Source organism: Drosophila navojoa, chromosome 4, assembly GCF_054131105.1.
Source record: "Drosophila navojoa isolate 15081-1374.11 chromosome 4, UAZ_NAV_1.0, whole genome shotgun sequence".
Lineage (NCBI taxonomy): Eukaryota > Metazoa > Arthropoda > Insecta > Diptera > Drosophilidae > Drosophila > Drosophila navojoa.
Window position 1 is genome coordinate 2,372,858 of NC_142892.1, and position 24,278 is coordinate 2,397,135.

General features: G+C 42.5%; 8 protein-coding genes and 2 long non-coding RNA genes across 11 annotated transcripts in view; 5 read left to right on the forward strand and 5 right to left on the reverse strand.

Moving 5' to 3' along the window:
• Positions 1–483: 483 nt before the first annotated feature.
• LOC149091315 (uncharacterized) lies at positions 484–1,262 on the forward strand. The gene is made up of 2 exons (XR_016196678.1): positions 484–925; positions 988–1,262. It is a non-coding gene; the product is annotated as an uncharacterized LOC149091315 (long non-coding RNA).
• Positions 1,263–1,400: 138 nt separating this feature from the next.
• Positions 1,401–2,051, reverse strand: LOC108657838 (uncharacterized). Its single transcript, XM_018110490.3, has 2 exons — positions 1,874–2,051; positions 1,401–1,808 (listed from the first exon to the last, which is right to left on the reverse strand). The coding sequence occupies exons 1-2, from the start codon at positions 1,883–1,885 to the stop codon at positions 1,485–1,487; spliced, it is 336 nt and encodes a 111-aa protein (XP_017965979.1). The 5' UTR covers positions 1,886–2,051; the 3' UTR covers positions 1,401–1,484.
• Positions 2,052–2,191: 140 nt separating this feature from the next.
• On the forward strand, positions 2,192–2,815 carry LOC108657837 (uncharacterized). The gene is made up of 2 exons (XM_018110489.3): positions 2,192–2,342; positions 2,408–2,815. Exons 1-2 carry the CDS (start codon positions 2,331–2,333, stop codon positions 2,729–2,731), a joined length of 336 nt encoding a protein of 111 aa, XP_017965978.1. The 5' UTR covers positions 2,192–2,330; the 3' UTR covers positions 2,732–2,815.
• A 133-nt stretch (positions 2,816–2,948) lies between these two features.
• Positions 2,949–3,513, reverse strand: Nplp3 (Neuropeptide-like precursor 3). The gene is made up of 2 exons (XM_018110491.3): positions 3,487–3,513; positions 2,949–3,422 (listed from the first exon to the last, which is right to left on the reverse strand). The coding sequence occupies exons 1-2, from the start codon at positions 3,496–3,498 to the stop codon at positions 3,165–3,167; spliced, it is 270 nt and encodes an 89-aa protein (XP_017965980.2). The 5' UTR covers positions 3,499–3,513; the 3' UTR covers positions 2,949–3,164.
• A 2,584-nt stretch (positions 3,514–6,097) lies between these two features.
• LOC115562339 (uncharacterized) lies at positions 6,098–7,291 on the reverse strand. The gene is made up of 2 exons (XM_030383666.2): positions 6,676–7,291; positions 6,098–6,614 (listed from the first exon to the last, which is right to left on the reverse strand). The coding sequence occupies exons 1-2, from the start codon at positions 6,685–6,687 to the stop codon at positions 6,261–6,263; spliced, it is 366 nt and encodes a 121-aa protein (XP_030239526.1). The 5' UTR covers positions 6,688–7,291; the 3' UTR covers positions 6,098–6,260.
• A 9,194-nt stretch (positions 7,292–16,485) lies between these two features.
• On the forward strand, positions 16,486–17,194 carry LOC108652497 (uncharacterized). Its single transcript, XM_018102694.3, has 2 exons — positions 16,486–16,638; positions 16,707–17,194. The coding sequence occupies exons 1-2, from the start codon at positions 16,627–16,629 to the stop codon at positions 17,031–17,033; spliced, it is 339 nt and encodes a 112-aa protein (XP_017958183.1). The 5' UTR covers positions 16,486–16,626; the 3' UTR covers positions 17,034–17,194.
• A 1,452-nt stretch (positions 17,195–18,646) lies between these two features.
• Positions 18,647–19,264, forward strand: LOC149091316 (uncharacterized). The gene has a single exon (XM_089260177.1). It carries the CDS (start codon positions 18,738–18,740, stop codon positions 19,158–19,160), a length of 423 nt encoding a protein of 140 aa, XP_089116303.1. The 5' UTR covers positions 18,647–18,737; the 3' UTR covers positions 19,161–19,264.
• A 1,265-nt stretch (positions 19,265–20,529) lies between these two features.
• Positions 20,530–21,071, reverse strand: LOC149091317 (uncharacterized). The gene is made up of 2 exons (XR_016196629.1): positions 20,912–21,071; positions 20,530–20,849 (listed from the first exon to the last, which is right to left on the reverse strand). It is a non-coding gene; the product is annotated as an uncharacterized LOC149091317 (long non-coding RNA).
• A 314-nt stretch (positions 21,072–21,385) lies between these two features.
• Positions 21,386–22,144, forward strand: LOC108652493 (uncharacterized). Its single transcript, XM_018102689.3, has 2 exons — positions 21,386–21,525; positions 21,599–22,144. Exons 1-2 carry the CDS (start codon positions 21,514–21,516, stop codon positions 22,055–22,057), a joined length of 471 nt encoding a protein of 156 aa, XP_017958178.3. The 5' UTR covers positions 21,386–21,513; the 3' UTR covers positions 22,058–22,144.
• The window catches only part of LOC108652498 (uncharacterized), a 128,211-nt gene continuing 126,077 nt past the window's right edge, over positions 22,145–24,278 (reverse strand). The window contains exons 2-3 of one of the 2 annotated variants that reach the window (XM_089258822.1): positions 22,564–22,582; positions 22,145–22,502 (exon numbers count right to left, since the gene is read on the reverse strand). In XM_089258822.1, the coding sequence (XP_089114948.1) occupies positions 22,197–22,502; positions 22,564–22,575 (318 nt within the window). In that variant the 5' untranslated portion in view covers positions 22,576–22,582 and the 3' untranslated portion in view covers positions 22,145–22,196. Of the gene's footprint in view, positions 22,503–22,563; positions 22,661–24,278 lie in introns of those variants that run through there. The other variant, XM_018102696.3, reaches the window with a different exon arrangement.

Below are 24,278 nucleotides of genomic sequence, written 5' to 3' on the forward strand. Positions count from 1 at the left end.
CCTCTGCCTCTACCTCTGCTGGATCGTAAATCCTAATTTCTGTGATGTGACAGTTGCAGTTGAGGTAGGTTGCTGCGGAATGTGAATGAGTGATTCAATGAAGTTAGTTGGCCGCGTGGCTCAGTGGTTGGGGAGGACGTTTTGCTGTGCTTAGATTGGGCTAGTTGTATGAGTCCTGTAAGCGTTGCTTATAGATCAATGATCAATATTTTGAGCTGAATGATCTTCACTATTTCATACTTAGCTTGCCCATCAATCAGTCAGTACATCAAATTATTGACCTTAGCTTCTTCATCATTCAGTCACTTCATTGATCAACCACTGCTTCAATTATTTCTACTAGTTCCTTTTATTCAATCTCTTTATGCCCTTTACACATAGCTTGCTCATCAATCAAATCAATCAGTCAATCAATCAAACAGTCAATCATCGACTAGTCCGAGCAGAATAAACATTCATTGCCCACAGCAGGCAAAGATTAGAATATATTTCTATGTTTATCCTTTATTGCTTTCTATCCTGTCTCTAGCTTGTTCATCTATCAGTCGATAAGAAGAGTCTTTGATCAATATATATGCCTACTTCATTTGCCTTTACATTAAAATATATTCAAGATCTCTCTCTCTCTCTCTCAACCTCATTGAGTGTGCGAATCTGCCATCAGATTGTTAACCAGTTCAGCCCATTTGATTGCTTTAGGCCTTCAGTTAATCCAGCGCAACAAATCGACAATTGTCAATTTGTCGCTTTGATAATTTGCCCATTTCAACAATTTTGGCCAAACAATTGTCAACAATGCCAACTTTCGGTATATAAACGTCTCGTAGGCCTCATTGCGGCATGAGTTCTTACTGGAGTTCGGTGCTCGCCAATTCAAATTAAGACTAGATCCAATTCAACAGACAGAAACAACATGAACAGAGCGGTAAGCGACAACTTGAGTTCTCTATTTGAAGCACATCTGAATACTCTTTCCCATTTCGGCAGTTGCTTTACTCTTTGGCATTTGCCGCCTGCTTGGCCTTTATTGCCGGAGATGCTGTGTGGTTGCTCAGACAGACTGGGATTGAGGCTAACAATCAGAGCTGTCAATACAATGAAAATCTCATCAGGCATATGCATTCATCACAGATCTCGCTTCCACTCCTTTGGAGCCAGGCGAGCAGTGGCCGGCTTAGCTTGAGCTAGGAGTATTTGCTAGCTTTGTATTTGTTGTTGATAATTTTATTTACTTTTATTTCTAATAAAATGTTGAATGTTAATTGTAGATTTTTTTTAATGAAAAAAATTGATACAGAGTTAACTTTGTTAAAATTTCTTCCTTTTTTTCTATAAGAAAAATATTTTATATATTTTTCTGAGGTATTTTTACATATATTTTAAATATTAAAAGGCGTTAATTCAGGTTTCAATAATACTTTTTAATGTCTTTTTTATTTTACATATTTTTATGATCATAACAAAACAATGTCCATAAAAGGTCCTTAATGATGCAGAGTGTAGGCCAGAGGAGCTGTGTGCAGCACGGACTTGACCAGAGGAGCGGAGTGGACGACTGGCACCACAGCAGGAGCAACATGGACGGCGTGGACAGCTGGAGCAGCGTGGATGGTGGTCTTCAGGACGGGAGCAACAACGTGCTGGACGACTGGCTTGCTGTGGACCTGGGTGATGCTCTGGTGGGAGACAGCCGAGGGAGCGCTATGGACAACGGTGCCCACCTTGGCCAGCACGGGCTCGTGGAGCACGCTGTGAGTCTCAATGAGACCGGCGCTGACGGAGGCAACCAGAAGGGCAATAATGGCGATCTATGGAATGAACAGGATATCCTTTAGCTTAGCTCAGCTCCATCTACGCATCCAAATGAACTTACGTATTTGAACATGTTGAGTTGGGTTGGTTTGTTGGGACTGATGGTTGTCTTGCGCTGAAGATGACGGGGTCAACTGATGCTGTTGGGTTCTGTGTGAAACGCTTTTATAGCTAAGGGCTTCCATATCAGCCAGAGAAGTCGTTTACCTTGATGCTGATAAGACAGCAGCAGCAGCAGCAGCAGCAGCCGCAGCAGTCGTAGCAGAGCTCGAGTCGTGCCTGCATTTGCTTCGTGAGCTGCAGCTGTCGGAAATGAAGACAAACAAGTTGAGTTCGGCTTTGGTTTGGGGAGTCGGCGTTGGACTTATGCTGAGTCGCTGTGAAGGCCGCAGCTGTGGCTCTCGTGTGCTCCTCGACTCGTGCTCGTTCTATATAAACACGACTGCAGACCCCCGAAATATCATCAGTCACAATTCAAAGCTAAGCGAGTTCAACTTCAAGCAAGCCCAACACACAAAATGTTCAAATACGTAAGTTCACTTTGCTTTAACGAGCTGAACTCCAAATTCATTTCTTTCCCTTGCTCCTTGCACAGGTCGCCATTGTTGCCCTTCTGGTTGCCTCCGTCAGCGCCGGTCTCATTGAGACTCATAGCGTGCTCCACGAGCCCGTGCTGGCCAAGGTGGGCACCGTTGTCCACAGCGCTCCCTCGGCTGTCTCCCACCAGAGCATCACCCAGGTCCACAGCAAGCCAGTCGTCCAGCACGTTGTTGCTCCCGTCCTGAAGACCACCATCCACGCTGCTCCAGCTGTCCATGCCGTCCATGTTGCTCCTGCTGTGGTGCCAGTCGTCCACTCCGCTCCTCTGGTCAAGTCCGTGCTGCATACAGCTCCCCTGGCCTACACTCTGCACCATTAGATGTGACTTTATCTCTGCGAACGCTTGATTGTGATAGGATTCAATGATTTTTATTTTTGAGTAAAGTTTTTGTTTCATTTAAAATTCATGCTGTCTGCAAATGGCTGTCTTATACTCAGAATTCATTATCTGGCTGTCTTATACAGCTGCAGTCTTATGATAATGAATATACCGTTGCACACTTTTCGGCTTTTCGTGAAATTCAAAACACTTGAAATTCGCTCGCTATAGGAATTATTTGTCAGGGCATTTTATTGCATACAAACAGAACTAAAACATTTTTTTTTTTTGTGATTTTTCATTGTTGCTTAAACAGGGCACGTGAAATTTCAGTGGGCGAAACAATATCCGGACGGGGTACATGTCAGTGTGTGTGTGTCTGTGTGTGAGTCTGTCTTTGTGTCTGTCGTGCTTAGCTATTGGCAGCTCTCTTTTACCAGACGCTCTTGACCAGGATCGGCGAAGGATGCAGCTGGCTGACCGAGACGTGGGAGACGGCGCCGGGCACCACCTGCACGATGCGTGGTGCAATGGCCACGGGTCCGGCGACTACTGGCGGTGCGACAACAGGTCCCCAAATGCCGGGTCCCACCAGGGTGGGTCCCAGCAGGCTGGGCGATGGTGCTGGCGCCGGCACAGGCGCAGGAGCGGGTGCAGCAGCCGCCAGGCTCAGCAGAGCAACGAAAACGCACTGCAAAGCGAATAGAGTCAGGATTCGCACTGGACTAGAATATTTCCCATGCTGAGCCACTTACCAGCTTGAACATTTTAATAGGTTGATTGTTGGCAACGATTTGACATGCCATTGCATCGATCGCTGGCCTATTTATAGTGCATCAGTCGAGTGCATACTGTGCATGTGTGTGTGTGTGTGTGTGTGAACGCCTCTGCAGTCGCCATTTGGCTTGGTAACAAACACGGCTCAAACGACACGCGACACTTGATGCAGTTTGCAAACCCTTCCGGGGGCAGGTTCTCAACGTTCTCAATGTTCTCCATGTTCTCGATGTTCTCGATGTTCTTGTCTTGCTTGACTAGAGGCAACAGGTTATGGACATGGCCAGCTGTGAGGCAGGCGCGGCTGCTGCTGCCCACTCGTGCACGCGCGTGCAATGCGGCGTATGCTTGATATCGTTCCGCAAATCATACAAAATATATGACAAAGAAAGACCGATATGGCCATATGTATGTGTGTGTGTGTGTGCTGGCCTGCTCTTTGCACTTTTGGCTTGCATAAATTAAGCCAAAGCTGTTGGCAATTGTTGATTAATGTGAGCACTTTGCTACCCAACTGTCGCTCAGATTGTCTTGTGTAATATTCAAACGGTTGCACATCATGCATTTAGCTTAGCTCTTTCGTACTATTATGACCAAGCTGAGCTGGTGCAATAAAGCAATCAAAGCGTAGACAGGCCCAGGTTTTTAGATCAACCTGTTGCCAATCGAAGCATAGGACGGCTACTTAGCCACAAATAGTTATTTTGCATATTAGTTCAGTCTAAAATCGAGTTGAATTATTATATTAATAGTAATAAATATAAAATATTCATATATGAGAACTGCTATGGTATTATGCTTAGTTTTCAATTATAATCTTTATTAATTTTTAATTAATATTCATAAATGAACTTGCTTTGGTTTTAGAAGATTCTTTTTATCCAAGTATTTAAAATTGCTACAGTTTTATGTTGACTCTTATAATCCACCTTTAAATTATCAAGTCTCATTTTGTTTCAGCATCTATCTAGCCATTGCTCTGCCCACTCTCTGCCCGCTCTAGTCCCCTTTAAATAACATTTGTCACTGCTTGGCTCGCCGCCGACTTCGACTTGATTTGATTTTAATTGAGCGAGCTAGGAAATGCGCGCTTGAGTCTTTGGCCGTTCCCACTTTTCACCCACCTGAGCAGCTTTGCAGCTAATTAGCGCAATTTAGCTAAATGCTCGACGATTTGCCTGGACTTATGGGGCGGACGGCTTTGGCAGCTGATTGAATTGAATATGAGTTGATTCACGGCTGTTGCATTTGCGCTTATGCAAACATCGAGATGAACTTGAAATACTTATACTGGCGCACAGTCAGTTCGAGAAGAGCTTAAAGAGGTCAGTGTTTCGTCATCTACATGGTTTGCTACGCTTTGAACTGCAGTCAGTCGTAACAGATCTCTTTATCCATCTATCTATCTTTAGCACCATTTGTGGCACTCTGCATACGTTTTGCTAATGCACTCATTTGCATAACACAGAAACTGCATTTGACGCCACACACACACACACACACATGGCTCTGGGCAACGTGTCAGCCGTGTCGCTCATAAGCTTGGGAAGCAGCTCACAGCAGCGATTCACGCTGCCTGCCACTGGTGTCACATGATAACTCGCTGATTACATGCTAATTATGTCACCTAGGCGCTTCGCTTTGGGCCACCTCAGGCAGCCGCACACAATGGGCTGGCGACGTGCGCGTGCTGAGCTGATGAGCTCCATGTTTAGGGATAGTTTCTATAAGCACATACGCATCATGGTACATCGATTGCAGGTAACTGGAGGCTGCTCAGAGCTTAAATATCAGTCAGTCAGTTAGTCAAGCATAGCATAGATCTATGTTATATGCATGGCTAACTGATATTTCTAGAGAATTAATTTTGTATTTTTGTTTTTTTATATATATTTTCAGCTTGATTGCCAAGCAAGACATAGTTTATATTATATATGTATGTATTGCACATAAATATATGTAACTTGACACATTTATTTATATATTTCTCTCTATTTCTCACTTTCTATAATAATATACATATATATAAACGAAATCATCAAGAACTTTCAAATATTTCTTAACAATTTATTCCAAATCTAATTTTCATTCATTCGCTTTCATTATTATTTAATGTTATATCTAATGTATGTTAATTGTCTATGGGCATCTCCATTAACTGCGTGTCACGAAATATCGTCACGTGTCCATCTCTATATCTTACCACATGCGTTAACTTCCCCATTGCTGGCATTGTTTGCGCTGGTAACTGGCTTAAATAGATGCTTTATTGTCTTACGTTCCGGCCAAATGCAAACCAGTTCAATTGCCTAAAGAGCCGCAGAGTCGAGGGGCGATTGGATAATAATCAAGCAATCAGGGAAGCTAGACAGATAGATAGATAATCAGTTATGCCGCCGCTTTCCTCCTTGACGTCACTTTGCATATCAATTACGCCGCGTAGACGCAATCAAATGCGGCGTAGGCCGCAGACAGAAGCAAGCAATTGCGAAAGTAATTAAAATAAATATCTAGGAAAAATATTGTAATTAATTATAGCTATTTACTCTGCTAGGAATATAAACAAAATTTGTTTGATATATATTATTTAAACTTTTATTTAAAATTTCTCTAATTCATCGAGTTGAAGCTGTAGAACAATTTGCACACACATATACACATATACACAGCTGGTCAGCAGGCAGCGGGCGGGCGGGTGGCTAAGGTGGTTGGTGGGTTGGTGGTTGGTGTTTGGTGGTTCAGCCAGTCGAGTTTAGTGCAGATGATAGTCGTGGAAGTCGTGGTGATGATGGAAGTGATAGGGATCGTAGGGATAGGCCTTGATGATGGGCGCAGGATGATAGGTCTTGATGATGGGCGGATGCACCACAGTTTTCACCACAGTCGGCAGCACCACGGGCTTGATGATGTGATGCGGCACACTGTGCACCACCGTGGAGCTCTGGTGCGACACGGCCGCAGGCACATGCACAATCTTGGCCACATGCAGCGGCTCGATGTGGTGGTGCGCGGGATACAGCGGATACTCCGGATAATGATGGTGGTGGCCATGCAGGTATCCAGGACGGGCAGCGGCCAAGGCGCACAGCGCGAGCATCGAAAGCAGCTGGAAAGGATTACAAGAGTGAGTCCCCAAGGATATTCCATTATCCGATCCTTGCCCTTACCAATTTGAGCATGTTGTATTTGCTATCCTCTTTTGCTTAGTGTGGGGTGCTCGATGGCTTGCCGCGTGCAACTGATGCCACCATGACACCACGCAGTGGCTTTTATACACTTGGCATCTTGCATCAGCTGCCAGTGGCTACAGCAGCAGCAGCAGCAGCAGCTGCCACTGCTCGACAGCCTCAGCAGCTGCAGATGCTCTCATTGTTTGTCGCGATTTTCAATGCAACGTTTCCGCAGCACCACCTCCCCCACTAAACAGCAGCAGCAGCAGCAGCAGCAGTAGCAGTAGCTCCACCACCACCGGCAGCAGCCACTTTGCTATATCCGCGCTGCCGGCTTTTAGCCATGTTGCCACTTGCATCCGCAGTTGCAGTTGCAGTTGCAGTTGTTGTTGCAGTTGTTGTTGCAGTTACCTTTGCCTCGGCTGTTGCAGCAGACGCTGTAATTGCTTCGCTTTTTGCATTGATAACACTGGCCTACAAGTGTTTAGTTTTCTGTGTATCTGTATCTGTATCTGTATCTGTATCTGTATCTGTATCTGTATCTGTATCTGTATCTGTATCTGTATCTGTATCTGTATCTGTATCTGTATCTGTATCTGTATCTGTATCTGTATCTGTATCTGTATCTGTATCTGTATCTGTATCTGTATCTGTATCTGTATCTGTATCTGTATCTGTATCTGTATCTGTATCTGTATCTGTATCTGTATCTGTATCTGTATCTGTATCTGTATCTGTATCTGTATCTGTATCTGTATCTGTATCTGTATCTGTATCTGTATCTGTATCTGTATCTGTATCTGTATCTGTATCTGTATCTGTATCTGTATCTGTATCTGTATCTGTATCTGTATCTGTATCTGTATCTGTATCTGTATCTGTATCTGTATCTGTATCTGTATCTGTATCTGTATCTGTATCTGTATCTGTATCTGTATCTGTATCTGTATCTGTATCTGTATCTGTATCTGTATCTGTATCTGTATCTGTATCTGTATCTGTATCTGTATCTGTATCTGTATCTGTATCTGTATCTGTATCTGTATCTGTATCTGTATCTGTATCTGTATCTGTATCTGTATCTGTATCTGTATCTGTATCTGTATCTGTATCTGTATCTGTATCTGTATCTGTATCTGTATCTGTATCTGTATCTGTATCTGTATCTGTATCTGTATCTGTATCTGTATCTGTATCTGTATCTGTATCTGTATCTGTATCTGTATCTGTATCTGTATCTGTATCTGTATCTGTATCTGTATCTGTATCTGTATCTGTATCTGTATCTGTATCTGTATCTGTATCTGTATCTGTATCTGTATCTGTATCTGTATCTGTATCTGTATCTGTATCTGTATCTGTATCTGTATCTGTATCTGTATCTGTATCTGTATCTGTATCTGTATCTGTATCTGTATCTGTATCTGTATCTGTATCTGTATCTGTATCTGTATCTGTATCTGTATCTGTATCTGTATCTGTATCTGTATCTGTATCTGTATCTGTATCTGTATCTGTATCTGTATCTGTATCTGTATCTGTATCTGTATCTGTATCTGTATCTGTATCTGTATCTGTTATCTGTATCTGTATCTGTATCTTATCTGTATCTGTATCTTACTGTATCTGTATCTGTATCTGTATCTGTATCTGTCTGTATCTGTATCTGTATCTGTATCTGTATCTGTATCTGTATCTGTATCTGTATCTGTATCTGTATCTGTATCTGTATCTGTATCTGTTATCGTATCTGTATCTGTATCTGTATCTGTATCTGTATCTGTATCTGTAGCTGTATCTGTATCTGTATCTGTATCTGTATCTGTATCTGTATCTGTATCTGTATCTGTATCTGTTATCTGTAGCTGTATCTGTATCTGTATCTGTATCTGTATCTGTATCTGTATCTGTATCTGTATCTGTATCTGTATCTGTATCTGTATCTGTATCTGTATCTGTATCTGTATCTGTATCTGTAATCTGTATCTGTATCTGTATCTGTATCTGTATCTGTATCTGTATCTGTATCTTATCTGTATCTGTATCTGTATCTGTATCTGTATCTGTATCTGTATCTGTATCTGTATCTGTATCTGTATCTGTATCTGTATCTGTATCTGTATCTGTATCTGTATCTGTATCTGTATCTGTATCTGTATCTGTATCTGTATCTGTATCTGTATCTGTATCTGTATCTGTATCTGTATCTGTATCTGTATCTGTATCTGTATCTGTATCTGTATCTGTATCTGTATCTGTATCTGTATCTGTATCTGTATCTGTATCTGTATCTGTATCTGTATCTGTATCTGTATCTGTATCTGTATCTGTATCTGTATCTGTATCTGTATCTGTATCTGTATCTGTATCTGTATCTGTATCTGTATCTGTATCTGTATCTGTATCTGTATCTGTATCTGTATCTGTATCTGTATCTGTATCTGTATCTGTATCTGTATCTGTATCTGTATCTGTATCTGTATCTGTATCTGTATCTGTATCTGTATCTGTATCTGTATCTGTATCTGTATCTGTATCTGTATCTGTATCTGTATCTGTATCTGTATCTGTATCTGTATCTGTATCTGTATCTGTATCTGTATCTGTATCTGTATCTGTATCTGTATCTGTATCTGTATCTGTATCTGTATCTGTATCTGTATCTGTATCTGTATCTGTATCTGTATCTGTATCTGTATCTGTATCTGTATCTGTATCTGTATCTGTATCTGTATCTGTATCTGTATCTGTATCTGTATCTGTATCTGTATCTGTATCTGTATCTGTATCTGTATCTGTATCTGTATCTGTATCTGTATCTGTATCTGTATCTGTATCTGTATCTGTATCTGTATCTGTATCTGTATCTGTATCTGTATCTGTATCTGTATCTGTATCGGTATCTGTATCTGTATCTGTATCTGTATCTGTATCTGTATCTGTATCTGTATCTGTATCTGTATCTGTATCTGTATCTGTATCTGTATCTGTATCTGTATCTGTATCTGTATCTGTATCTGTATCTGTATCTGTATCTGTATCTATGTTACCTCTGTCATTTCATTCTTGTGTAGGCTAGTGTAGTTTATTATTATGTTTTTTGGTTTTCCACTTCTGTTTACTTTGGATCTAACAATTATTCTATTGAACTCTTGTAACCAAACTTTCAGATCATAGACTCTGATCTATCCTAACTCATGTTTATCCTGAGCTGGTTCTGTTTCTTCGTATGTATCGGAATCTTCAATCCCAGCTCAGCATGCTCAACACCCAGACTACAGCTCAATCAAGCGTGACTGCAGACAATTGTTGTTGTTGTTGTTGTTTGACTACAACTATTGCATATCGTAATTGCCAAAGCATTTGGCTGGGTACACATAGTTTGTACCTTTGCTTTTGCTCATGTCGCGCCACAAATTGTGCCTTTGGCTCATCGTAGATACCGTTACTAATCGTTACTGCTGTTGTTGTTGTTGTCATTGCTGAATTGGCTTGCAACACTTGGTGGCTGCTGCTGCTGCTGCTGCAAGCATAATTTATGCCAGTGTTACATTTGCCTGCAACGACCTTGACCAGCCAGGCAAATTGTTGAATTTTTGTCTTTTTTTTACAATTTTTTTTTTTTTGCTATTTTTCTTTTGGCGCTTTGGCGCTTGCAACGGAAATTCACACTCGCCAATTTAATTGTGCAGTTTTTTATTTGTAATCCGTGGAAAACAGTTGCAATTCTCGTTATCTTAATAGACATATATATTAAGGCTGAGAATATTGTATCATATGCAGCAAAAAACTAGCTGAACTTTGGTTAACAAGATGTTAAAAACCTAACTTATTTGCTTGTTGAAGTTTGAATACACTGTCGATAAATTTGAGATTTTTTAGTCAACTGAGGGCATTTTATTTTTTGTATGCACAGGAGTTCAAATAAAATAAATAAGTTCTACAGACTTTTAGGAAACAGATAAGCTTCATAAATCAATGTTTGTTTAAATGAAACGATATTTCATCAACACAAAGTTTTAATTAATTTCATCAAGATGTTTACACAGCGTGAGATAGATTTTTGATACTAATAAAATTTAAATTAATATCAAGTCTATCAACTATTTTATTACCCTTTCGCCGCAATTATTAAACTCTCAGCTAGTCTATAGCAAGGTTTGTGACAACAAGCGACACTTGGCGCCCCTTGCGTTCCGCACCGTCCCTCAACGTCAGTGCTCGCTGTTAGGATTGAGTGTGCAGCGATGCCTGCATTTGGCTGTGATATTTAGCTTGGCAAACTGGAGCTACACTAGCTACAAAAAGTTCACGAACGCGACATTCAAGGTGCTCCACTCGGCTGGAGGGGAGCTCATTAGAATGCCGCTGCAATTGACAGGCAACAAGCGACAAGTGCGATTGGAGTGTGCAGCTCGACGACGCCAAATGTCAAATGGAGGCAGCCTCCCCCGCTCACCCACTCACCCACTCCCCCACTCAGCTACTCACCCACTCTGTCTTTAGCAACGAGATTAATCAGGCTGCAATTGAATATGAAAATATTTGCACAACAATTTACCTAAGGCTTGAGGCCTGGTCAGCTCGCTTGACCCACAGCGAACACACCCGAAACTCATTTTATCTCAACCAGGAAATATTGCATCTCTTGCGCTCTAAAAGTGCAAAAGTAAAACAGGCTTTGCTGCATGCTGCAATCTGGCTGCTTGCAAGCCATTCGCTTTCGTTTTAGTGGGTTAGTAGTGCAGACGTTGCGCATGCTCAAAAAATATATAAAATAAAATTAAATAATTTCAATGTTACTGCTATGAAAACAATTTGCACACATCCGCTGGCCAGCTAAAAATGTCGTAGTTGATGGACAGAGCTGACCTTAGCACCGGCTGGCAGCACGAACTGCCAAAAGACTTTGCCCACCTGTTGCTGCGGCTGCTGCTGCTGCTGTTGCTGTTGCTGTTGCTGGGGCTCTTGCTTTATTAAGCATACGCCGCAGTGTCCCCAGCCGAGCGCTGCGTGTCAATGCAATTACGTATCGAATGAAACGACTCGAAATTGCAAATATTTCCAAATGCACTTTTCATATTATCTCTAAGCGAGCAATCCACTAACAAAGTGCAGCTGCTGGCTTGAAAAATATAGCATAGTAAGAGTGCTAGAGCTGGGTATAAGCGACTAAATGATACCCTGTGAGTTGAGGAAGAGAGAGGAGGGGAGAGAGAGAGAGAGAGAGAGTGACAGAAAGATAAATTGAGAACAGAACAGATCATCGATAGGAGGAGAAGACATACGCCATACATGATATAACTTAAGAGATGTATGTATATATGTATAAATTAATGTAGTCACCAAAAACTGTGGAAATTTGAAAAGAAATAAATAATTTTGGTCCATAAACATACAAACTGTGTTCTTATTTAACTGGGTTTATTTAGTGGGAATTAATATTCAAATATCAACGGCTATAAATGTGCTCCATATCAAATATAATTGCATAACTTAGGGAGACTGTTATTGTGGCCGTTGGGGTCAAAATCTGAGCGGCAAATTTAAAAAGTACCAGGCGAACATAGATGAGTAGCAGAATGAAATAGGTAAAATTTTATTTAACAGAATTATGATATCAGCTCTGTTAAATAACAGCATAGTAACAGTGCACTGTTGATGTACTGTTAACGAACATTTTTCACCCTACTTCTCATTTCTGTGGGCCTGGTACTTCACCAAAATGACTATAGAAATTCTGGAAGTACCAGGCGACCAGGAATGAGTAGGACGGTGAAAACTGTTATAAAACAGCGCATTAACAGTATCATGCTATGATGCTGTTACATAGCAGTCCATTTACAGTGAGTGCTATGTTAATGCAATGCTAACGAACCTTTTGCACCCTACTTCTCATTTCTGTGCGCCTGGTAATTCACCAAAATTGCTGTAGAGTTTCTGGAAGTACCAGGCGAACAGGAATGAGTAGGACGGTTAAAAGTGTTAGTTAACAGTGTAACATTCTCTCACTGTTGATTCTCTGTTGTTTAACATTAACAACACTGTTTAATAAGAGAGTGAGCGTTACTGAGCACTTTTTGCTAAAATTTAATTTGAAGTCCCCCCTACTTCTGATTTCTGTTCGCCTGTTACTTTACCAAAATTTTCGTTAAAATTTTTGCTCTCAGCGGCAGCAAGAGCCGATCGCTGCAAAGATTAAAGATATGGCGGATATATACACGCCCACAGGGGGCGTGTCATGTCACAAAAGTTGATAACTCATGCAGTTTAAGAGCGAAAATGGGATGTGAGTGAGTACTCTGCAGTCGGTAAGGCCCGACTTCAGCGATCTTACTTACTCTGTGTCTTTTTTGCGCAATCTCCTAAACTCTCTGCTAGCTTTCGGCCAACTCTTGTCTGACTAACTAACCAACCAACTGACTATTCGACTGACTGACCGTTTGACTGCGGCGCTGACTGACTGACACCTGAGCGAACTGTTCGAGTTGGCTGCCGTCAGGACAGCTCCCATTTGTATTGTTGTCGGGCGGCGGTTTTAATGTTCGGCCGCTCGGCTTGAATAGCATTTACAACTTTAGTCAATCCACATGCAACTGAAAATCTGTTCGAACAATATGTATGTACACATGTATATATGACACCCAGATTGATAGATAGTCAGTTAAGTAGATATGTGTATTCATTATTTTCGTCTGGCATTTGCAATAAGTAAGTCGAAACGGTTTGTGTTTTAGGCCAGTCAATGCGAGAGTCGCTTACTGAATGTTGCTTGATTGTCACATACCCTTCAGAAGGATTGAAATTATTCAGAGTGACTATATTAAATAAGGTGAGGCAATGCATAGGCGCTGCATATTGCATTCATGTTAATGTTATGTGTAGAAAATGTGCCTTAATGTTAACCAGATGGATATACCTCTCAGCACCTCAACTTGCAGGCTAGGCAAATCCAATTAATATAGAACTCACACTAGAGCCTCGCATCTGGTAGGTAGATGACGCGCTGGCGATTTCAATTAGGCCTGTAACCGAATATTTGTAGTCTTCCCATCATATAATTTATTCGCTTGACACACGCAAGAGGTTCGCGGCTGGCAAAGCGTGTTGATTACGTCTTCTATCATTTCCATATCTCTCCAAGTCCCTGAGATTGAATCATCACTGCCGAAACTCTTACTCGTATCAACTTATGCTATAACACCGGACGTTCTGTAGGCCTAAATCTTCGTAACGTTACCTGCTAAGAGTGTTTGCATAAGACACAAGCGAATCTATCTATCTGTCTATAGAGGTGAACAAAATTAAAATTATTCAAAAATTAGTTTCCATGGCCAATATATGTATAACACTCTTTTCATTTAAAGCAATTATTATATACTTTAAGCTGATTTCGACTGCTCTAAGCTGATCTATAGCTAACATACTCCACCAAATTTCCACTCTAATTGCATAATAATCTATATATATATACAGATTCAAATTAAATTCCAATTAGCAGTTTTTATAGATATTTATAAACAGGATGGCTTCCACATGTTTCGATCAAATCGTTATCTTCGAGCTGATTTCCGTATTTTGTCGGTGTTTTTATTATTTGTTGTCAGAATTCCTAGATAATTCTCGACCTTCGAGGCAATTAGTTCGAGCGAAATGACAAACAAAGTGTAAAACGTTGACCAATTCGCATACGAGTTAAATACAAAATGCTCGCAGAGGTGACGTCGAACCAATGTACTGAGCGTTAATTGCTCCACTTGGCTTTAATTAAAAGCCAACTTAGGTTCAAGAAAAAAAAATGGCAAGTAAGCAGTCTGGCAGCAGCAACTGGTTGGTGTAACACACAGATTAAGCGATCTATATAGATATATCAGTGTGTTCATTGTTATGCAAGCCAGGTGAGCGCGCTAACCAGAATTGTCGCAAGACTGTCGCCTGGAAGCCGAGTTGAGATTGTTTGTGTGGGTTGGCCATAAGGCGTACATTACCCCCAATAGAGCCCGGATATATTGGAGCCAAAGGAATTCCATTGGAGCAGACCTGAACAGTAATTGTCGTGAGTGTGTCTGGCTCCAAAATAGAAATCGACAACAAAGAAAATCTATTAAAAAGCACTTTTGGCATGGCTCAAGAATATTATTTGTAAACAAAATATGATAGAGACAGATAGGGAGACAGAGAGACAGAGAGAGAGAGAGAGAGAGAGAGAGAGAGAGAGAAACTGGAATTATATGTCGCCAGCTTGCAATGGTTATTCATTAATCACAAAATCGCTGACAAATGGTCATAACGGCGACAGCTCACAGTTGTTAGAATGGTGTTGTATGGGGCAAACAGTTTGCAATGATTATTACAAAAGCGGAACTCGCCAGAGATAGACAAACACACATAGAAAGAGAGGGAGAGAGAGGGAGAGAGAGAGGGAGACAAACACCAAAACTTATAGAGAGTGAGAGCAGCGCAAAAGATCTGTTCAGCCCCATTGTCTATGTGGGCAGACTCTGTCTTGGCGTTTGTCTTGGCTGTGCAGATTAACATAACAGGAAATTACAATAATGCTCACTTTTAATGCGAAACGTACTTGGCTTTATTATTTGCTAAATACCCTAGAGACATTTTGAATGGCTGTTTACATGCAATTCATGCCATAAAGTGTGTTAGTTGAGCGAGGTATACAAAATGCATGGCTCCAGGCGTTTAGAGCTTACTGTTCTCAGAACTATTCTATGTGAACTGAGCTGTCATGCTCCGTTTCACTATTCAATGAAATGCAGCTGCCTGAGAGTCTATTAATACATGTTTTACAATGCTACATGAGATGAAAATTGTATTAGATCTTTAGAAAATGTTTCAGCTATGTGATTTTTCGTTTGTCTTCTTTGGTTCCCTTAGCAAATTTGGTATAGCTGCAAAGCTTTATATAAGCTACACTTCATAAAACTTTAAAATGTTGCCTTGAGACCTACAATTATCGATCTTCTTGTTTTTCAAACATTTGCTCGGCATTTTTCTGCGCCCTCTACGTGATTCGCAAGCCAAACGCCAAGCAGATTCTATGTCAATTACCTTTCTTCATAGTTTATGGCCTTCAAATGACGATCCTCTGTTTCATCTCTGGAATCAACAACGAACAACTCGCACAGACGACAAGTCATAAAAACCACTTTGGCAATTTGGCACTGACCATCGCCACGCACTGAACTTGAGCCACTTGCTGTAACCGTTGCGTGTTGCGTGGCAGTGACAATTGCGTAGTGGTTGGCTGGTGGTGCGTGCCGCCAGACAAACAAGCAGACAAACATGAGCCACGAACAGTTTTCACGGTCAACTTGGCTAGAGGAAAAACTGACTGAAAAGCAAAGACATATAAATGTTGTAGTTGTTGCTGCTGCAGCTGCTGTAGTTGTTGTAGTTGTTGTTGGGTGTGTTGCAAGTGGCAGACGCTGGCTAAGTGGCAAACCCACTGGCCAAGTGCCCAACTGGCCAACTGCTGCGACAGCTGACGTCGGCCAACGATTCGCTTTTGACTGGTTTTCGTTGTAGTTTTTTTTTAATGGGCTGAACGGAAAAACTGTAAACGAAAGCAATGTGGTTGCTGTTGTTGCTGCTGTTGTGCTTATTGTTGCTGTTTGTCTGGCTGTTGAATCAGCTGCAGCAGCCCGTCAACCCGCCTGCACCACTCGGACATTCGGGTGGGTCGCCGTCGGCAGGCTTTTCTTAACGATGCAAAAAAAGTTATTATTATTGTATTTTCTGCACTTTTGGAGTTTTGAATTTGGATCTAGCATAGCCGAGTGTGTGAGTGTGTGTGCGTGTGTGTGTGTGTGTCAGCTTTTGTGTATAAAAGCTGTCGCGAATTCACAGCTAGCAACAGTAACCAGCGACGAGTCAACACAGACCCACAGTTCATTTCTAAAGCCCAGTAACTAACTCCCAGGATTAGCTAAAATGTACAAGTTGGTAAGTGTCTAAGCCAAGTCGAGGACTGCGGCAATCGCGTAACTCCCTAAACTACTTTGCGCTTTCAGGTGGTGTTGTCTGCTCTGCTCGCTGTGGCCGCTGCCCGTCCCGGCTACTTGGAGGCAGGTCCTCTGCTGCATAGCTATGCCGCGCCAGCGATCATCCATGAGCCCGCCCTGGCCAGCGTTGGCCACATTGTCAAGTCCATTCCGACCGCTGTCTCGCATCAGAGCATCAGCCAGGTGCACAGCTCGGCGCAGATTGTCCAGCCGATTGTGACGCCCGTTGTGAAGACCTATGCCGCGCCCATCATCAAGACCTATGCCGCTCCAGCTCTGCACACCAGCATCCTGTCGCCCTCCTGGGCCTCTCACGGCTGGGCGTCCTCCTGGTAGACAGCTTCCACATCGGCTCTGATCGGAGTGCTGCTTCAGCAGATGAGTCATCTCTTGGCCGAAGCCACGCAGCAACAATTTCTATCGCATCTTCTACTTAGTGTTTCCCCATTCCCCCCTTCCGACTGATGTAAATAAAAGTTCATATTTTCATAATCAAATCTTCTGTGTTGTTTGTATGATATATAAAATATAAATATTACTTTTGGTTTAGTTTATGGCTCTTGTGGATCTTTTGGAATGTGTTTCCAATTGAACGAGTCTGATATAAATTTTCCATTTTTATTTAAAATATGTAGCTCAACTCATCTTAGAGCAGCTCTTCATGAATAAGTTTTAAGTTGTGTTACTCCATGTATCTCTGATGTAAATATATATCTTTGCAACAATACCATAAAACTCTTAGATAAGTTTCAATATTTAGATTCATTTTGCCTCTATGACTTTTTGAATAATATACAATTTACAGATAATATAAATATTTAATATGTTTTTACTTTACTTTTTATCATGTGCACATTTTAGGACAGGCCAGCGATCGTCATAGAGAGAGGTATAACTAGTTAACATAGTTATAGCTAAGCATAAACTATTTAACTACCGTGCGAATTGTGATATAAATTTTTAAAGTGTCTACTTAATTTACTCATTTCAACTGAAATAATTAAGTACGGACAACAACACTTGATAAACTTGGCAAAGAGTATACAACTGTGAGATACCCTATAAATAGATGTTAAGTGTTAGCGTTAGACACACTCAAGCACTTATGGATGAGCTTGTCTTAGGACAGAATCAATAGATGATGACTTTTGAAGTAATAGTAGAACTGAAGTAATGAAGAGTAGAGTCATTAATAGTTACTATGATATATTTCCATGGATTTACCCAGGAATTACACTCACATTCATATGGTATATATAATTGCACCCTTATCTAGGTAAAGTCGATGTTTTTTATGAGCTACCCTCGCACATCTGAGTTCAATATTCTGTAGTTTAATTGTAAACTACGTAGTTTTCAAATTGAAAGTCAAATAAGAATTGTTTACTCTCAGAAACTTCATCACCAAACTATTCCACATTAGGCAACAGCTATTCTCAGACTTCACTTTTTAACGCTTGCACCTCAATAAACCACATTAATGATGACAAGAAAAAAAATAATCATAGCATACCCCTTACAATTCGAGAGTTTATAGCTAGGTAAAGCTGCCACTGAACGTCTCGCTGCGCACGTAGCTGAAAGCCAAATGGAAACCGTAATTGAAACTGAAATTGAAGTTGAAGTCCAAACCTTGCGCCGCTGACCCTGAAAGAACCGAGACGCACTTAAAGTGCAAGTAATGCAACTGAGGGCAGGAGCTAATGAAGGGCCAGTGGAGCAGTTGGCCAATGGTCGACACGTAAACTGGTTGGCTAGCTTCGCCAATTGTTGTGCTCGGCTCTGTGGCTGAGCAGAGTTGAGCCGTCCACCGACGCTAATTGCTTATTGAATGTCAGTGAGAATTGAATCTGATATGGTCTCTTTTTTATTTTAATGTTTTTCGTTGTTGTGCGTGTGTATGAAGGCCGTGCGTGGAGTACCGACTGCTGCTGCTATATAAACACCGCCTGCAGTTGGCATATCACACACAGTTCTCGCTAGAAACTCAAGCCCAACAGTCAATACAGACCTCACTTAAACCCAAAAATCATTTCAATCATGTTCAAGTTGGTGGTATTGTCTGCTCTGCTCGCCGTAGCTGCTGCTCGTCCCGGTAATCTGTATGAGTCGCCGTTGGTCTACACCGCACCCGCCGCGACCATCGTCCAGGAGCCCGTCCTGGCCAAGGTTGGCGCCGTTGTGAAGAGTGTGCCCACCTCTGTCTCCCACCAGAGCCAGTCGGTGGTGCACAGCTCCGCTCATGTCGTCGAGGATATCGTCGCTCCAGTCGTCAAGTCAACGCCCGTGGTCAGCTATGCCGCCGCTGCTCCAGTGGTGCACACCTCCTATGCTGCTGCTCCAGTCGTGCACACCACATATGCCGCTGCTGCTCCAGTGGTGCACCAAGCGTATGTCGCTGCACCAGTTGCCAAAATCGCTGCTGCCTCGCCGCTGACCTACACCGCCACCGGAGTGTGGTAAGGAAGCCCCACTGCACCACTCAGAGACCGATAGTGGAACGTGCATTTTGTTGGACGGTTTTGTGATACGAATTTGAATAAATAAATAAATATTTTTGCCTTGAATATCGATTGAGTCTCATTTACTATGCAATCTCCTTCATTGTGTCCTTGCTACAGTTCCTTGGCCTTTGGCTGGGTCTTTACCCTGTGGTGCACTTCCTGTGAACTAGCGGTGCCTGGCTGTGAGTAATCAGTCGTATACGTAATGCGAGCTGTAAACAAGTGGCGATAAATAGTTGTTGATTACCCAACTACGATATACTTGTACTCTCCTCAAATGTTGCTTAGCATTTGGAATAGATGAGCACATAATATATATTTGCAATATTCTATATTCTTAGTCTAATAAATGCTAAATATATTTGCATCAGTTATCATCTATATTATCTGTTTTATATATTACTCAAAATCTTCTAGAACAGTTTCCAGCAAATCAGAAGTCTTCAATTTCAATTTACAGTTTCCTAATTCTGCTCAAATTTGTTGTGATTGGCTCTGCCTGCTGCAATAGTATTAGTGAGAGGCGACAGTAAAACTATTATCTGTTTGAGTTTGCGTCCTAGAGACAGAAGGAGAGAGGGAGACAAAGATATGTGTAGCTGAATGCAGCTTCTGATGTTGCTGAGAAAGAGCGAGATAGCTATTTAGGCTTTATGAAAAGGCTTCATATGATTTAAGTGGACAAAGAGAACGTAACTTGAAAAGGCGAAAGTCAAAAACGAAAATTGAATTTACTTTTAAATTGAATACAGCTCATTATACATATATACATAACTGATATTGATGATCTGCTTCTTAAATCTTATTCAGCTGAATACATTCGACTTTCCACTTTTCATATACATAACTATGGCTACAATATACTAGATTTGATTATATAAAAGTAAATCTCAACCTCAACCAACACATCTAAATTCCTGGAACGCGCCTCTAGTTTCCATATACCATTCACTGCAAGAGCTAGACATATACAATAGTTTTGCATGTGCTACCGGGTATATAAATTGTGTTGGTTGTATCCTGCCCCAGCGCAGGTTCAAGGCCAATGACGTCATGCGCTGGCCAATGAACCTATAATGCGAGCAGAAATAGTAAAACAGAAAGTGCATCGCAAGCTGCACCTAACTGGCTGCAAAGCCTGCTGTTGACAGCCTAAGTGACAGCTTTCAAGAGCAGCAGCTACACTGCACAAAATAGCGGTTGTTGTGAATAACACGCAATAGAGCACTGTTAATAGGGTAGGGAGAATTCAGTTAAACAACTTTAAAAACAACTACTAAATGATTGACAAATATTAAACTTCTGGGAGGGAATAGCTGAGGGGTAAATTGTTCTCTATTTATGCCGTAGCATATGTATTTAATATATGCATATAAAATGTTGTTACAGCGAATGCAAATCTGTCAATTTATTTTTTTTTAGGAATGCCCAGATTTACTTTGCCAAAGGTTATGTACTGAACGGGCTCATTGATATAATGCGAGTTCTGCTCTATGAAGGTCTTCACCCCGCTGGGTATAATGCTGCTCAGCTTCTCCCACACACTGCGCCTAAATATCGGATGCTCCCTTGTGGAGGAGCGGTCGTCCACCACTGCGCCTAGGCTAGCTGCATTGCTCGGTGGCAACATCAGCGCAATGCTCACGAGCTATATTTGGAGGGAATATCCTTTTGATTGCACTTCAAGGACACTTTCGATATATCGCTCACCAGGCTGCCCAAGAGAATCTTCATGTCTGTGATCTATTTGAAATCCAACTGCAGGCGAGCGAAAGCTTTTCACTCGTCTTTTATAGCACTCCAGCCACGCACCCTGGCCACGGGGCTGCCCAGCTGAGTTAGCCAGAAATTGTCTGTTGCATTCGCATTGGCAATACTACGGAAAAGTGTCGCAGCTCCATTTACAAAGTCAACAAATGCCAATGATCGCAAAACCGATGGACATCGAGCGAAGAAAACAAAATTCATCGTTCCGGGGCCAAATAGTTTGACTAATGAGCCACGCTTTGTAAATGAAAATAAGAGTGGGTTGGGTCGCTCGGCTCGGCGAGTGAGCTGACAAAAATAGCTGTCTGAGTGCGGTGCGTAGCTGGAATTGGCCGCGAATTATAATCTGGTTTATGCGAGACAAGAATCCGTTCAGGCACGTACGTGCTGCTACTTATTGTGTACTCACTGTGTGTGTGCGTGCGTGTGTGTGTGCGTGCGCCTTGAAAGTGAAGTTCAAGTATAAAAGCCAGCGACAATTCGTCAACGGGCACAGTCCAACCTACGACACAAGTCAAAGAACCAGACAACCACAGCCAGCCAAAATGTTCAAATTGGTAAGCACAGCGCCGGGTGGCTCACGGTGGCTCAGTGGTGCAGTACTCAATTATCTTGTTTCGTTTTCAACAGTTCGTTCTCGCCGCTCTGCTCGCCGTCGCTGCCGCTCGTCCCGGTCACTTGGCCGCCGCACCACAGGTCTACAGCGCACCCACTGCCATCGTCCAGGAGCCCGCCCTGGCCAAGATTGGCGCCGTCGTGAAGAGCGTGCCCACCGCCGTCTCCCACCAGAGCGTCACCCAGGTGCACAGCACTCCCGTCGTTGAGGATGTGGTTGCGCCCGTTGTGAAGACCACCGTGCATGCCGCCCCCGTGACCACCCTGGCTGCTGCTGCCCCAGTGGCCACCTATGCGGCCAGCTATCCAGCAGTTGCTTCAGTGTCCACCTACTCTGCCCTGCCCGCCACATACGCCGCTGCCCATGTGCCATACCTGAAGAGCGTGGCGCCACTGGCCTACTCAGCACCGCTGGCCTATTCGGCACCACTGCTGCACCACGCACCCCTGACCTACGCAGCCAGCGCCTGGTAAGAGGGTAAGAGAGAACGAAAGATTTTGAAAGAAGTTGTTGACTTGTGTTCCACCGAAAGAAAATCAAATACAAAATTCAAATCCGAATCCAAGCAAACTTATTTATTACAGGGTATACGCGGTGTACGGGGTATACGCTCTACTTGAGATAGATGCTGGGGTAGCTGAGCGCACCGGCACTCCAGCCGGGACTGAGCCATTCGCTGCTGTAGCCCAATGGGCTGCCGGCATAGGCTGTATAGGTGGTTGGGTGGTGCTCGTAGATGGGTCGCAGGTACGGGCGCTTCTCGTGCACCACCGTCGAGCTCTGATGCGAGATGGCGGCAGGCAGCGCGTAGTGCTCATAGCCCAGCACTGTGGGCGCATACTCGATCGCCTCGTAGCTGGGCAAATAGCTGGGCCGGGCCTGGCCGAGAGCCACACAAGCCGCACACAACACGAACAGCTGCAAGAGAATCCACCAATTAGTTTGTTATCCAAGCGAGACGGGGTATCCATAGTCTTACAGTTTTGAACATCTTTATTCTCTTGGCCTGTGATCACTGAGAGGCGCAATTTGCTGAACTGTGGCTCCAGCTGAAGATGCGCCACAATTTTATAGCCGAAAAACGTCGGTGGTTTCTTTACGTTAGAATTGGCACAGACAATCGAGCCATCAGCAAGATTTTCCCAAGCCCGACGGCTCATTAGTGACCCATTTGGGCGTAACTGAGCGACTAAGTGCTTCCACTCAAGGCAGCCCTTGACGAATTCGCCTCCGTTCCGCTAAGCGATTGTTGCATTTACTTTTGCCCAGCTCCTGCCGCCAGTCGCCAGTGGAGCCACCCACCCACGCCCAGAGCTAAACTATGTCCCAATTCCAGGCATAATTCAATTGCTACACCATTGTCTGCTCTGTGTCTGGCTACTGGCCACTGCACCACAATTGCCCTGGCCAGAGTGCCATACAAGGAGCCACTGCACCACGCTCCACTTACCCGTGCCGCGTTCCACAATGAAGTCAGCATAGCGCGCATTAGCATATAATGCCAACTCTTTGTGCTGTCGTATTTCCCTCTTCTAATATTCCATGGCACAATAACTTTTCCTGGCTGCCGCCACTCGCACCGCCAACACGAATTATGACCCACCAGCCGCTGTGCTTCACCTCTGGCTAGAGATGCCAGTTTGGGGCGTGATTTAATAGCTTTCGTTTACTGTTCCATTGTTTGACATTTGGTTTATGGATAGATAATTTTTAAAGTAGATCGGGCTGGGCTTTAATACAAGGTAAAGATAGTATTTTATATGTAAAGTTATAGAATTGCTCGTTAATTGCTCATTAATTGTATATGATATATGGTATATATATATTTCTTTATGTGATATCCACAGCATTTTTTGCAGTTTCAACTCTTTCTTATTATTCCTAGATTATCATCAAACAATTACATATATAATTATTATAATAATCATTTCGAATTCTTTCGATTTCTGCTGTTAAGTGAAAAGAATATTTCGTTTCAATTCAAGTTCCGAGCTTAGGCTTGGATATTTTATAATAAATTTTAATTTTAATTCATTATTTTAATTATTAATTTATCAGAAAATACCATGTTTATATTTTGCATAATTTTTGCACCACTTAAATCTAATTTCTAAGCAATTTGGTGTTTTAGTATAATTTTATAATATAAGATATATCATTAAAAAATAATATATCATTAAAAAAAAATTTTAATTCGTTTTCATTTTTCATCACATTTCAACTCAAGTTGCCTTTATCTAGACACCTCGTGACACGCTTGAAAGCACGTGTCACGCACTCAGCTCCATTTCTTGGCCACATATGTCGCCTGTTTTAGCCGGTTTTGGCTTTGTCTTTTGCGTCAACTGGGCAGCTCAGTTCCCAGCCCATTCGGCGCGACCTTTGGGCCTGATTCAATTAGATACACGCAAATGCCGAGACCCAGACGGCCATCGCCAAAAAGCAGAAGCCAATTAAATTTATAATTAGTGCAGCAGTTGTGGCCAGCTCCATTTGGATAACACTCGCACTTGGAGCACTTTGGCCCACTTGGCCGGACAATGGCCAGCAGCAGAGCTGGTGGGTGCACCGGCACCTATTAGGGTGTCATTTAATTGGACTCGGCCATTGAATGCGATGCGAAATGAGTCTGCTTGACCCACTTGCGGTTTATTTAAGACGATTTGGTGGCTTTTGCATTATGATTTTTCATTT